The sequence below is a fragment of the Leucoraja erinacea genome, chromosome 6 (genome assembly GCF_028641065.1).
Source record: "Leucoraja erinacea ecotype New England chromosome 6, Leri_hhj_1, whole genome shotgun sequence".
NCBI classification, from domain to species: Eukaryota; Metazoa; Chordata; class Chondrichthyes; order Rajiformes; family Rajidae; genus Leucoraja; species Leucoraja erinaceus.
In genome coordinates this window covers 52,770,884-52,786,724 of record NC_073382.1, presented here as the reverse complement: position 1 = coordinate 52,786,724, position 15,841 = coordinate 52,770,884, and the positions used below count along the sequence as shown (strand labels likewise).

The window sequence follows — 15,841 nt, the reverse complement described above, 5'->3', positions numbered from 1 at the left end:
ACATGGATAGGTGATGTTTTGGGTCAGGACCGTTCTTCACACCCATTCCTGCCCCCACTGTTTTCGCCCATGGTTTTTAACTATTATTGTGCAAAGGGGGGATTTCACTTTCCCAAAGTGGAAAAGGAAAAGGACTTCTATGGAAAATTATCAGTTTAGTTAGTTTGTTTGGAGAAACAGCATGGAAACAGGGCTTCAGCCTACCAAGTCCGCGCTGATCGGCGATCGCTCCTCTTGTGTCTCCAGCTTATTTCCTGCCCTTGTCCTATTATCAGATGTTGTTTAAAAGGAGGATGCAATGATGCAGGATGGTATTAAAGTAGTGGAGAGGAACAATCACCCATACGCTAGTTCTATCCCACACACTAGGGGCAATTTACAGAAACATACAAACCTGCATGCCTTTGGAGTGTGGGAGGAAACCGGAGCACCTGGAGAAAACCCTCACGGTCACAGGGAGGATGTGCAAACTCCACTTAGACAGGAGGTCTCTGGCGCTGTGAGGCAGCAGCTCTCCCGTCTGCGCCACTGTGCCGCCCCGATATGATTGTTTTTCTAAGATGTGACACTCATAATAATCTAACCAAGTCTAACTTGCCGCAGTGAAGCATCTACTATTTTGAACTCCAGTCCCAGAAATATCCATTGTCCTTTTTGATTATTTTTTCTGGTTTCCCAGAATATTTTAATGATATCCACTGGTTCAGGCTTTCTGCTTTGATGACATTTAGGAGACACACAGGGCTGCAAAACTCAGGGTGACCGTGTGACCTGCTAGCACTCATTTCCTATGTTCATACATGAATAATCAGTGAATCTTAAGACAGAAGGAGGCCATTTGCTACTTTGAAACAATCATCTAAAGGATCCTTTCCTCTCTTTCTTCAGGTTCATAAGTTCTAGGAGCAGAATTAGGCCATTCAGCCCATCGTCCACTCCGCCATTCAATCGTGACTGATCTATCTTTCCTTCTCAACCCCTTCTCCTGCCTCTCCCCGTAACCCCTGATCCCTTACTAATCAAGAATCTGTCAATCTCTGCCTTAAAAATATCCATTGACTTGGCCTCCACGCCCTTCTTAATTCCACAGATTCACCACCCTCTGGCTATAGAAATTCCTCCTCATCTCCTTTCTATAGGCCTATTATTTTATTCTGAGGCTGTGGCTTCTTGTCCGAGACTCTAGTGGAAATATCTTCTCCACATTTACTCTATCCAGGCCTTCACTATTTGGTAAGTTTCAATGAGGTCCCCCCGCCTCATCCTTCTAAACTCCAGCAAGTACAGGCCCAGTGCCATCAAATGCTCATCATATATTAAACAAATTATTCCTGGGATCATTCTCGTAAACCTCCTCTGGACCCTTTCCAATGCCAGCACATCCTATCTCAGAAATGGGGCCCAAAACTGCTTGAAAATACTCCAAATGCAGTCTTGTAAAGCCTAAGCATTACATCCCCGTCTTCTCACAGAGCTTGACAGATTTGCCCTTTACAAATATGTATCCACTGTTATTTTAAAGTCATTGTTGAATCCATAGCCATCACTCAATCTTCCCAGATTGTAACTATTCACTTCATTAATATTTGGTTGCTGGCTGACACAGATCCATAGATAGACACAAAGTGCCGGAGTAACTCTCCATGTCAGGCAACCTCTCTGGGGAAAAAAAGGATGGGTGACGTCTTGAGTCAGGACCCTTCTTCAGACTGAAAGTAGGGGGGAGGGAGCTGGAGGAAAGAAAAGCCCAGAACAAAGCAGGGCCGGCAACAGATGACCAAGTGGAGGCCACAATGGCCCATTGTTGGCTGGGGATGAGGTGATAACAAAGGGGTACAGGGATGCAAACAGTGGAACCAGTAGGATGACTGTAGGGTGGGGTAGGGGTGAGGGGGGAAAGCAGGAATGAAGGGGTTACTTAAAATTAGTGAAATGAACTTTCATACTGTTGTTGAAAGCTGCCCAAGAGGATAATAAGGTGCTGTCCTCCATTTTACATCAGGCCTCACTCTGACAGTGGAGGAGGCCCAGGACAGAATGGTCAGTATGGGAGGGGGAGGGGGAGTTAAAGTGCTTGGAACCCGGGAGATCATGACCCACAGATCCCTAACTTAGCCCTGCGACAGGATAGAAGAAAATTAGAACATAAAGTGATGTTAATGTTAAGCTGTGCTAAAGACTTCCATCAGAATGGTGATGTAATGCATATCTTTCCTCTTTGATTCATCGCAAGGTACGGATCCAAGGTTTAACAGGGAATGTTCAGTTTGACAACTACGGACGGCGAACAAACTTCACAATAGATGTATTTGAGCTGAAAAGTGCTGGCCACAGAAGGGTGAGTTACCGTGAGCAAGAACAAAAGCCCTCCGCTGGTGTTAATCAATCTTCCACTTCCACCTCAAAGCAGGTTACGAGACTGAAGATAAACACAAAATGCTGGAGTTACTCAGCGGGTCAGGCGAGAGGGGATCGGTGACTTTAGGGGGGCGAGACCCTTCATCAGACTGGGAGTCAGGGAGGGGGAAACTAGAGGTATGGGAAGGTCCAGAACAAAGCAGAGCCGGCATCGATGACTCAGGAAAGTTGGAGCCCACAATGGTTCATTGTTGACTGGGGAGGACGTGATAAAGATGGAATGCAAAAGGAAATTATCAAGAGGACTAGGATGGGGGAGGGATGGAGAGGGAGGGAGTGCAAGGGTTAGTTGAAGTTAGAGAAATCAAAATTCAAACCACTGGGTTTCTAAGCTGCCTAAGTGAAATATGCGTTGTGTTTCTACAATTTGCATGTGGCTCACTCTGACAGTGGAGGAGATCCAGGACAGAAAGGTGACTGTGGGGGTAGGAAGGGTGAGTTAAAATGTTTAGAAAGTGGGAGATCATGTAGGCCAAGGCAGACTGAGCCTAGGTGTTCAGCGAAACAGTCGCCCAATCTGCACTTGGTCTCGCCCATATATAGGAGTCCAATTTCTCTGCTTGTTGCAAAGTCAGTCAGGAAGGTCTTTCTTAAGGCATTTTAGACATTAGACAAACAATAATGTGCAAAATAATGTTTTTAATTGCTTGCTTTGATTTAGACATTGGATAGCCTACATATCAGACAGGGATCAGAAGTACCTGAAATCAAACTCTGTTTGATAATTGTATTGGATTGCTGCACTAAGACAGGTCATCCAGTCAATGTCTGTGTTGGTGTTAATGCTCCGGATCACACAACTAATCTAATTCCATCAACGTATCCTACAAACCTACAAAGTACTTGCAGGAATAAATCAGTCAGTCCCCGAAGTCTCTTCTGTCATTTAATATGATCGTGGCTGATCTGATTGTAACCTCAGGTCCCTATTTCCTTCTACCCGTGCTAACCTTTCACCCCTTGCTTATCAAGAGTCTATCTGCTTCTGCCTTAATAATATTCACAGACTGTTTCCCCAACACTTTTTGAGAAAAAAGATTCTCTTATCTGTCTTAAAGGGACGACTCCTTATTTTTATACATGACCACTAATTTCTTTTTTCACAGAAGGCAACATCATCTCCACATCTCCCCTCTCCCGACCTCTCATGATCTTATATGTGTTGGTCAAATCTCCTCTGATTCTTCTAAACTTTATGAATATAAGACTTGTCTGCCCACGTTTTCCCTCATTGAACAATTCCATATTAGTCTGGTGAACCTTTTTCTACACTTTTTCCAATACATTGACATATTTTTCTTGAATAAGGAGACGTAGCTGTACTCCAGATGTGGCCTCAGTCCTCCACTGTAGACGAGAACCATAATCACCCACTTTTGTAGATGGCTCTTCAGCAATAAGCAATAACATTCTGGTGGCCTTTCTAAATAGCAGCTGAACCTATCATTTTCCGAATCATTATATAAGGCACCAAAATCTGTCTGCATCTCAGCTTTGTAATCTCTCATGTTCATTAAGTTCATGTCATCGATGCAGAATTGGGCCATTTGGCCCATCAAGTCTACTCTGCCATTCAATCAGCTGATCTATCTTTCCTTCTCAACCCCAATCTCCTGCCTTCTCCCCATAACCCTTGACACCCTTACCAATCAAGAACCTGTCAATCTCCGCTTTAAAAATACCCAATGATGGCCTCCACAGATGTCTGTGGCAAAGAATTCCACAGATTCATCACCCTCTGACTAAAGAAATTCCTTTCTAAAGGTGTATCCTTTTATTCTGACTCATCACTTAGATGATAGGCTTTTTGTACTTTCTGCCAGAATAGACAGTCTCACATTTTTCTATTCCTTTCTCAGTATGGTTATCAAGGATCCCCTTAAATGTATTATATGTTTGTCATCTCAATATTTCTTACAGTGGCTTCCTGCTAACTACTGCGTGCGTAAAGAAATACCTCCCAAAGCTTCTTGTACATTTACAAGTGATTATCTTAAATATACGGCCTCTAAAGACTGATGCTTGGACACAAAGATAAATGATCTTGAAAGCACAAGTTGACCCAGTGATGTTTTAAAACAGATTAGCCAGAGACAAGTTCTAGTAAAAACAATTAGAGTTGTTTTATGTCAAGTCAGGGAGGGGATGAACCAAATTGTTGGCTAAGCCATGAGCTGTTCTAGAGTATTGGAACGATTGATGCACAATACGATGTGAGTGAGTCTGACAAATCACTTGCCTTGCACGTGGTAGTCTGGTTGATCAGAATTCATTGTGGACACAGCCCAGACCATCACGCAAACCAGCTCCCTTCCATTGACTCCATCTACACCTCACGCTGCCTCGGCAAGGCTACCAGCATAATCCAGAACGAGTCTCACCCCGGCCACTTCGTCTTCTCCCCTCTCACATCAAGAACATCTTGGCTGGTCTTTGACCTCAGCACCACATTTCAGCACTATCTCCACTTCCCTCAAAAAGCGTGGAAATACCCAAAAAACACACTTTTGTCATTCACCGCATAGCTTCATCATCAGCACACCTGCCGGCACACACAAGGCAGCACAGTGGTGCAGCTACTGGAGTTTCATGGCGCCAGAGTCCCAGGTTCGATCCTACCTCTGACTGTGTGGAGTTTGCACGTTCTCCCTGTGACTGCGTGGGTTTCCTCTGGGTGCTCCAGTTTCCTCACACATCCCAAAGGCGTGCGGGTTGGATAGTCCTCTGAAATTGTCCCCAGTGTATGGAGTGGATGAGAAAGTGGGATAGCATAGAACTAGTGTGAACGGGTGATTGATGGTTAGTGTGGACTCGGTGGGCCGAAGGACATGTTTCCATGCTGCATTTCTAAACTAAACTATCTCCCGGAGCAACCACCTTACAAAACATAAAGCCACCCTTTGTTTCTGGTACATACTGGGTTATCAGATATTGGCTGAGGCGAGCAGGAGGAGTTGCTGTCTATTTCACGACCTGCTCATTTAGAATAAGCCCGATCAGAAAGATTTCCACTCTAGCCTGCTCCCTTTCCATTGGGTATATTCGCAGCCGATATAAAAAAGGGAGAAATTCAACAGATTTTATTTGACTTTTTTTAATTAACCAGCATTTTTGCAGTTACAAAAAGGCTTGCATTTTCCTTTTAACCCTGGGGGATTTCATTCAGTAGGACCTGCCCACATTCTGAAAGACAGCTCTGTGGTTTGCAAGACAGTAGGAAGAGAGAAGGACACAGAAAGTTGAACGTTTATAGTGACGCCTGGGACAATGCATGATATAATTGAACAAATGATTGAAAATAATCGGGAATGCTGAATTCCTTAGTGGCTTTGGTTTCATGTTGTGCATTAAGGCATTATCCAATTATGAACTGTTCAGTGATATACATAGTTGTATTAGAGCCCTTAATGCAATCTGCAGATTTAGTGTTTACCATGAGATTGTAGCAGGTGCACTGCATTGCACTTGGTAAAACAGTCAGGAATTATGTACTGCGGTCACACGTCACAGCAGAAACTCCCACATCGTGCCTTCAGTCTAGATCTTGGTTGCAAAGCAAGCAATTTGCACTGCTGCATGTGAATCTATGACCACATTTAATGCAGCAAAAATACTATTGGCCATTTCTTCAGGCACGTAACCTAATCAAATCTGTCATGGCTCAATTATTCCAATGATTGTCCGTGGCATTTTGTGAGAATGCTATCTGTGGCGTCTTTCACTTCAAAAGGACAAAGATAAAAGCATCAAAATCAGTTTTGCAATTCAAGTGATCCTTATAAAATAAAAGTTCACTGTTCCCAGTTGCTTGACCTTGGTAGAAAATGATTTAATGCCACTTAGAACCCTTCATTAAAAGTGCCGGAGGGACAGAAGTCAGTTGTCAGTGTGATCATGGCCAGGTAATGGTGTAAAGCGGGGTGTGAATGTGTTAATGACGCCTTCCTTAGCTGATCTCAGAACTGCACGATAGACCATAACACAGTTGTCTTTTAATGAGAATATGCAGGAAGGAACTGTAGATGCTGGTTTACACCGAAGATAGATGCAAAAAGCTAAAGTAACTCGGCGGGTTAGGCAGCATCTCTGGAGAAAAGGAATAGGTGGCGTTTCTGATCGACACCCTTCTTCAGACTGAGAGTCAGAGGAGAGGGAAATGAGAGATTTAGAAGGTACATGAGTGCTGATAGCAGCCCAGGGGCTAGCAATTTCCTATTAAATAGTACCGCAGTGTAATACTTAGAGTGGTTAAATACACCTTACCCATTTCGATGTGAAGTTTCCCCTGTACTTAAATGACAGAAAAATAGAAATCAGTCTTTAAAGCACCTCAACAATTGACCTGCTTCACTCTGAAAATAATACCAACTCTTTTGGGAAAAAAACAATTATAATTAACTATCTTATCTGAGAAAAATCTTCTCGTACCTCTAAATTACCAAGAATAAGCCTCCCTTACATCTGGTGAATTCCCCCACACCAAAGACAAATGTTTATCCATATCTTGTAGGATTTATCAGGATCCACCTATGAGTTTAGTTTAGTTTAGTTTTAGGAGCATGGAAACAGGCCCTTCAGCTTGACGAATCAATGCCAACCATCGATCACCTGGGATGAAGCAAATGCACCCAGAGAAAGCCCACGCAGTTGCAGTGAAAATGTTCAAGCATACAAACTCCACACAGACAGCGCAGCTAGACAGGATCAAACCTGCTTCAATGCAGCTGAGAGGCAATATTTCTCCTTGCTGCACCCACGGTGCTGCCCTGCTGACCATGGTGCTGAAAGGAAGGTGAGAACATGAAGGAGGAGGTTAGGTGACGAATGGAGTGACAAAAATATCCGGCAATGGAACAAGAACAGACACCAAGCCTGGAGGAACTGAAGATGTCAGTTCTGTTTAGTTTAGTTTAGTTTATTTTGGAGATACAGCACAGAAACAGGCCCTTCAGCCTACTGAGTCTGTGCCGACCAGCGATGCCCACACACTTACACTATTCTACACACACCAGGGGCAATTTCTAATGATACCAAGCCAATTAGCCTACAAACCTGTACGTCTTTAGAGTGTGGAAAGAAACCGGAGATCCCAGCGAAAACCCAAGTAGTTCGAGGGAGAACATACAAATGCTGTACAGACAGCACCTGTAGTCAGGATCAAACCCGGGTCTCTAGCATTGTGAGACAGCAACTCCACTACTGTCTGCGCCACGAGATCAAAACAACAATATTATTGCTAGACCCGCTATCTGAAAAAGTGGAAGAAAGCAGAAAGTGTTGTACCTTTCGATGAGTCTGGAATGGCACAAAGTTCCACCTATCTGTTTGCCTTTTCTGAGGAAGTTGTGAGATTGATGGCTCTGGGCCTGTATACGCTGGAGTTTAGAAGGATGAGGGGGATGTCATTGAAACTTACTGACTAATGAAATGTGTAGATGGATGTGAATGTGGAGAGGGTATTTCCAGTAATGGGAGAGTCTAGGACCAGAGTGCACAGCCTCGGAATGAAAGGACGTACTTTTAGAATGGAGAAGAGGAGGAATGTCTTTAGTCGGAGGGTGATGAATCTGTGGAAACTCATTGCCACAGACGGCTGCGGAGGCCAAGTCATTCAGTATTTTTAGAGCGGAGATTGATAGAATGTTGATTAGTAAAGGCGTGAAAGGTCACAGGGAGAAGGCAGGAGAACGGCATAGATCAGCCGTGATTGAATGGCGGAGCAGATTCAATGGGCCGAATGGCCTAATTCTGCTCCTATGTCTTATGGTCTTATTGTCCTTTCAATGGTAGTACACAACTTAACATATTTGGAATATTTAGTCATTTGATCGGGTAAACAATTTCAGGTCAGATAAAGAATTAGATTTGTTCCCGTAGGGGGCAAGTTTGTCGATAATGGCAGTGGTTCGACATGTGGACTGAAGGTGCTTTGAAAATTACTGTTCATCGCATTTATTAATGATTGGATGAAAGTGTCTAAGGAAGTGCCTGCATGTTCATTGCTAACACAAAGATACTTATAAGTGATAGACTGCTAGATGTGAGCAGCAGATTGGAAAGATTTCTAAATATGATAGGGGAACTGACTTGCGTGCAGCTAATGTTTAGTTTGTTTAATTTAGAGATACAACGCGGAAACAGGCCCTTCGGCCCACCCGTAGTCAGGATCGAACCAGGGTCTCTGGTGTTGTAAGTTTGTAACTCTATCGCTGTGCAACCATGCCACCCTGTCTTTAATCTATGGAATACATGCCACAGACGACTGTAATGTTCATGTCAACGGGTATTTTTAAAGTGGAGATGAACAGGTTCTCGATTAGTAAGGGTGTCAAAGGTTATGGGGAGAAGGCAGGAGAATGGTTAAGAGGGAAAGATAGATCAGCCATGATTGAATGGCGGAATAGACTTGATGGGCCGAATGGCCTAATTCTGCACCTATAACTTATGAACTTCAGACTGGTTCTGAAACGTCTCCTGACAGTTCCATCTTCGGATGCTACCTGCCCCGCTGAGTTCCTTCAGCACTATGTTTTGCTCAAATTTACAGTACCTGCGGTTTCTTTAGTCTCCAAGGAATTATCCTCTTTTTGTAAAACTCAGGTGAGGCCTCATTTGGTACGCAGTGTCCAGTATTAAATCCTCGCATAGTTATTGATTTAAAGGACTCGGAAAAGGTACCTAGTTTCAGGGCCATTAGCTACACAATGGGTTTGCACAGTTTGGGCTTTCCTACTTACAAAAAGTTTGAGACTTCAAGGGGATTAGATTGATATCTTGATAATAATAATTCAGTCCCAGGATGCAAGCTATTTCAGTTAGATAGATTGGTGAGAATCAAGGGGCATCAGTATCATCATTAAGCAGATCAGATGTTTAGTTCAGTTTAGTTAAGTTTGGTTTAGTTTAATTTAATTTAGTTTAGTTTAGAGATACAGGGTGAAAACAGGCTCTTCAACCCACTGAGTCCACACTGATCAGCAATCATCCATACACTAGTTCCTTCCTACACTCTAGGGACAATTTACAGAAGCCAATTAGCCTACAAACCTGGAGATAGACACAAAGTGCTGGAGTAACTCAGCGGGTCAGACAACATCTCTGGAGCTGCTCCCTGACCTGCTGAGTTATTCCAGCACTGTGTCCATCTTCAGTACATACCAGCATCTGCAATTCCTTTCGACACAACCTACAAACCTGTACGCCTTCGGAGTGTGGGAGTAAACCGGAGCACCTGGAGGAAAACCACGCGGTCACGGGGAGAATGTGCAAGCTCCACACAGACAGCACCCATGGTCAGGATCAAATCTGGATCTCTGGCTCTGTAACGCAGCAACTCTCCCGCTGGGCCACCGTGCCACCCTAATGGCCTTGGAATTATTAATAGTAGCAGTTCCAGTGTAGTGTGGAAAGGTTCCAGATCAGAGTGGAAAAGCCTGTGGTGTCTTGTCATTTTTATCAAATTTCTCATCCATAAAATGTCCTCTAATTAATTACCAATGTTCTTGTTCATAGATTGGCTACTGGAATGATGCAGACAAATTAGTTCTAATTCAGAATGAGATGATGTTTCCGAATGATACTTCTGGCTTGGAAAATCGCACTGTTTACGTCACTACTATACTGGTAAGCCAGCGTTCCCTGCCTTCTCTACCTAATTAATACAAACATGCTTCCATGTTTTTACACGTTTACAACAACAAAATCCTGCGGATGTTCAAAGCCTGAAATAAAAACAGCAAATCTCTTTGTCAAATCTAAACAGGCCGGGCAGCATCTGTGGGTAAATAAATAATTGAACATTTCAGGCAAGTGCCCTTTCAAAGGGTGATGACTGTGAGTCTGCTTAATTGTCTGAAGAAGTGTCTCGACCTGAAATGTTACCTGCTCATGTTCTCCAGAGGTGCTGTCTGACCTGCTGAGTTACTCCAGTGCTTTGTGTCCTATTTGTTTCTTCCTAATTTCTTTTAACAGTGAGTGGTTTGGCCGGGGAAATTGGATGATGATGCAGTGTTCAGAGTTGCTTGCGTAGACTGGACAGTGTCGCATTACTGCTGGCAAATCTTCAACTGCATCAGCGTGTACAATGTCACATCTTTATTTGCTAGAGTCAGCATTTCTACAACTGTTATCATCTTCACTACACAAAGGGTATATTCGTCCTTAATCGCATTAGAGTTATAGACTCATACAGTGTAGAAACAGGCTCTTCAGCCCAACTTTCCCACATGGACCAACATGTCCCAGCTACACTAGTCCCACTTCCCTGCATTTGACCCATACCCCACTCTAAAGTTTTCTTATCCACGTACCTGTCTAATTGCTTCTTAAATGTTGTGATGGTCCCAGCCTCAAATACCTCCTCCTGCAGCTCGTTACATACACCCACCACCCTTTACAGAAAAAGTTACCGCTCAGATTCCTATAAAAACGTTCCCCCTTCACCTGAAACCTATGTCCGCTGGTTCTCGATTCCCCCATTCTGGGCAAGAGACTCTGTGCCTTTATCCTATCTATTCCGATCAGCATTACTGAATGTATTATTCCAGGTTAAGAATGAACTTCAACGAGATAAATTGGAGACATGGGTGATCAAAGTTTGTTTTATTAACAAGAGGATGGTGCAAGGAACGCTTTGTAGGGGCGTTTGATACAGATGATGTTAGCAACTGAGAGGAATGGGCAACATTTCAACCGTGCTTTAAATTGCAGTGCTGAACTTGGCAAAGTGTTCATTGGTAATATCAATAAATCACCTAGGTTGTACAGTGTGGATGGAGTAGGACCACACATCACCATGGGAAGGAAGTCTTGTTGAAAACCAACTTTTATTTCCATTCCCATACTGACCTTTCTATCCTGGGCCTCCTCCACTGTCAGAGCGAGGCCACATGCAAATTGGAGGAACATCACCTCACATTATGCTTGGGCAGCTTACAACCTTACAGCTTACAGCTTGCAGTGGTACGAACATTGATTTCACTAATTTCAAGTAACCCTTGCATTCCCTCTCTCCACTCCTCCCCCCATGCTAATCATCCTACCAGTTCCACTGTTCGCATCCCGAAACATCACCTTCCCCAGCCAACAATGCACCATCATGGGCTCCGTCCTTCCTGAGATCATATGTTGCAGGCCCTGATTTGTTCTGGCCTTTACTAGCCACCAGTTTATTTCCACCCTCCCCACCTCTACTTTCAGTCTGAAGAAGTGTTCTGACCTGAAACATCACCTACTCCAGACATGCTGCCTGACCCGCTGAGTTATTCCAGCATTTCGTGTCTACCTTTGGAGTAAAGCAGCATCTGCCGTTCCTTCCTACACATCCTAACCAATTTTTATGATGAGTGAGATTAACCTTGGAGCCAGTGTTGTCAACAATGGAGGAGAGAGGTCTTCACTCAGCACCAGTACAGGGCTATTCTCCCCTCTCCCATCAGGCAAGAGGGACAGAAATGTGGGAAACACATAACTCCAAAATCAGGGACAGTTTCTTCCCAGCTGTTATCAAGTAACTGAACCATCCTATCAACAACTAGAGAGCGGTCCTGAGCTACCATTTACCTCATTGGAGACTCGCGGGCTATCTTTAATCGGACTTTACTGGACTTTATCATGCATTAAACATTATTCCCTATATCCTGGATCTGTACATTGTGGACAGCTCAATTGTAATTGTGTATAGTCTTTCCGCTGACTGGATAGCACTCAACAAAAAGCTTTTCACTGTACCTCTGTACACGTGACAATAATAAACTAAACTAAACTGAACACCTCTTCAACCTTTTATCACACATCAATCCCTATATCACAACCCAATTAATCTTTTCTGGACCCTGCAAGGTAGCACATCCTTCCTTTAATACGGAGACTGAGACTGTATGCAGTAATCCTGCTGTAGTCTCAGCAGTGCTCCGTATCATTGCATCAAAACCTAATGATCCAACAATTATTTGTTGCATACACATTCCACCCAAGAAGCAACTACTCAATCAGCCAGGAAACTGGATCAAAATATTAAATGTTTGTGTAGGAAGGAACCACAGATGCTGGTTTACACTGAAAGTAGACACAAAATGCTGGAGTAACTCAACGGGTCAGGCAGCATCTGTGGAGAAAAGGAATAGGTAACGTTTTGGGTCGAGACCCATCTTTAGACTGAAAGTCAGCGGAGAGGGAAACTAGAGGTATGAAAAGGTTCAGAGCTAATCCGAGCCAGATTAGAGGGTTTCTGGATTAGAGGGTTTCAGCTCCAAGGTGTGGTTGGATAAACTTGGAGGGTTTTATTTGGAACATCAGAGGTTGAGGGGAGACTTGATAGAAGTATATAAAATTATGAGAGGCATAGATAGAGTAGACAGTCAGAACCTTTTTCCCAAGGTGGAAATGTCTAGCATTAGAGGACACAGCTATGAGGTGAGAGGGGCAAATTTTATGGTGATGTGCGGGGCAGGTTTTTTTACACAGAGGTTGTGGGGGGGGTTGGGGGGGGGGAGGGGGCTGGGGCTGGAATGCATTGACAGGGGTGGTGATGGGGGCAGATACGAGATACGACAGTGGTGTTTAAGCGACATTTAGATTGGCACATTGATACGCAAGGAACAGAGGAATATGGATCATGTGCAGGCAGATGAGATGAGTTTAACTTGGCATCATGTTTGCAACAAATGTTGGCTGTAGGCCCTGTGGGCTTGTTCCTGTACTATACTGTTTTATGTTCTAAAAGATGATGTAAGCAATATTTGTGAACGGGCCAGAAAAGACAGGCAAATGATTTGCAACGATAGGATTTAATATTACTGGTGCCTCCCCCAACATCGCCCCCTGCTGCTGCATGGTGGTACTGACTTGTACTCGTCTTGTACTTCAGTCTCGGGCAAGCACTGCAGCACACAACAAGGACATGCAGGAACAGACGCTAATGGTATTTGACGTTGAACCGTATATTTTATTCAAAGGTGGATTAAAGATTAATGAGCAGAGTGTCAAAAGCTCCATGGGATGTGTTGCAGCAGTAAGTTTCCTCACCAAGGTCAAGACAGACCTACTATTTTTGTGGGAGTGCGGCAGGCCTGTAGTAATTACCTACAAGCAATCAAATTGGTCAGAGGGAATTGGTAACTGTTCCCCTGGCCAAAGATCTAAAGACTTTAGAGATACAACATGGAAACAGGGCCTTCGGCCCACTGAGTCTGTACCGACCAGCGATCCCCCTGTACACTATAACCATATAACCATATAACCATATAACAATTACAGCACGGAAACAGACCATCTCGGCTCTACAAGTCCGTGCTGAACAAGCGATCCCCCTGTACACTAGCACTTGCACCGACCAGCGATCCTGTTGTACACTAGCACTGCACCAACCAGCGATCCCCTGTACACTAGCTCTGCACCGACCAGCGATCCTGTTGTACACTAGCACTGCACCAACCAGCGATCCCCTGTACACTAGCTCTGCACTGACCAGCGAATCCCCCTGTACACTAGCTCTGCACCAACCAGCGAATCCCCTGTACACTAGCCCTTTCTTACATACCAGGGACAATTTACAATTTACAGAATCTAATTAATCTACAAACCTGTACGTCCTTGGAATGTGAGAGGAAACTGGAGAAAACCCATGTGGTCGCTGGGAGAACGTACAGACTCCATACAGACAGCACCCATAGTCAGGATCCCTGTCAATATTGGAAAAATTAAAATTCCCCACTAAGATATTCCTTCTGCTCTTACACTTTGCTTACACATCAGTCTCTCTAATTTTGGATATGGCATGTGATCCTTTTGGATACACACGGATATGCAGGGGATGGAGGGATATGGATTATGTACAGGCAGATAAGATTTGAGATGAGATGAGGGAGGATACCGGAGCACCCAGAAATAGCCAACACAGTCACTGGGAGAGCGTACAAACTCCTTACAGGCAGCACCCGTAGTCAGAATCGAACCCGGGTCTCTAATGCTGTAAAGCACACACCAAAGACGTACAGATTTGTAAGTTAATTGGCTTCGGCAAAATTGGAAATTGTCCCTAGTGTGTAGGATCGTGCTAGTGTATGGGGTGATCGCTGGTTGGCGCAGACTCGGTGGGCCAAAGGGCCTGTTTCTGCGCTGTATCCTTAAAGTCTAAAGTAAAATCTATATCTGTAAAGATGAGTTGTATCTGGCCTAGTAGGAGCAGGGTTTAAGGGTTTTATGGACAAATGTCTTCATCCTGACCAAGTTATATCGATATGCAGTGAATAAGCAGCTTAAATTAAACGTACTGCATAATTTGTTGAACGTACTGTAAGTGCTGATCCTGAGTGAATAAATGTCTGTGGTACGGAGGTGGTTGGATACTGACACTGGATTAATTACCTGCAATCTCAACTCTGATTATTTGAAGTATTCCTAGCTTAGAGCAGAGCATTCATAATCTTAGAAGGAAATTAATATAAGTAAACCAGACCCACTTACCAAAAGGGACAATGTCCTTTTAAGATCGGGATTTGGAAAGAGTTAGAATCTAATTACTTAAGGGAAGGTTTGCAATAAATTGTTTTGATTTAAAAACCCTCTGGCTTGTTGCAGTTTTACAGAATTAGAACAGTTAATTACATGTATCTGAACACTGACCGCCTAACAACCGCTTTATATCTTGTGGGTGGGAAGATCTGCATTGCTTAGTCTGGTGTGGCAAATGAAAATGTATTGAAGACTATCCTGAGTAAATCAAAGCCACCAATGAAGATTTCCCCTGAAATGTTCTTATAATAGAACAACAGGGATGATATCAGGGAAAAACCAGTAAATGATGGAAATTAGAGTTTAGAGATACAATGCGGAAACAGGCCCTTTGGCCCACTGAATCTACACCAACCAGCATTCACCTATATACTAGTTCTATCCTACACACTAGGGACAATTTACAGAAGCCAATTATTTGGCCACCCTATCTACCTGTGGTGCCACTTTCAATGAAGTATGTACAGTACCTATATTCCTAGATCCCGATGCCGTACAACACTCCCAAGAGTCCTACCATTCACTGTGTGGGTCCTGCCCATGTTAGTCTTCCCAAAATGCAACACCTCACATTTCTCTGTACTAAATTCCATCAACCATTCCTCATAGCACCTGCCCAACCGATCAAAATCCTGTTGGAATTTTTGGCAACCATCTTCACTATCTCCAATACCACCCACTTTTGTATCATCTGCAAACTTGCTAATCATTCCATGTGTGTTCTCATCCAAATCATTGATATTGATGACAAACAGTAACGGGCCAAGCACTGAGCCCTGAGGCACACCACTAGTCACAGGACGCCAGTCCAAAAAGCAACATTCCACAATCACCCTGTTTCCTTCCATGGAGCCAATTTTCTATACATTCAGCTATCTCTCCTTGGATCCCTTGCGCTCTAACCTTCCAG

The 15,841-nt window shown here is 43.8% G+C and overlaps 1 protein-coding gene across 4 annotated transcripts in view; it reads left to right on the top strand.

Moving 5' to 3' along the window:
- The window catches only part of LOC129698140 (glutamate receptor 4), a 187,811-nt gene that overhangs the window by 108,126 nt on the left and 63,844 nt on the right, over window positions 1-15,841 (top strand). For all 4 annotated transcript variants that reach the window (XM_055637047.1, XM_055637045.1, XM_055637044.1 and 1 more), the window contains exons 8-9: window positions 2,234-2,338; window positions 9,931-10,041. In XM_055637047.1, coding sequence (XP_055493022.1) covers window positions 2,234-2,338; window positions 9,931-10,041 — 216 coding nt within the window. The remainder of the gene's footprint in view (window positions 1-2,233; window positions 2,339-9,930; window positions 10,042-15,841) is intronic.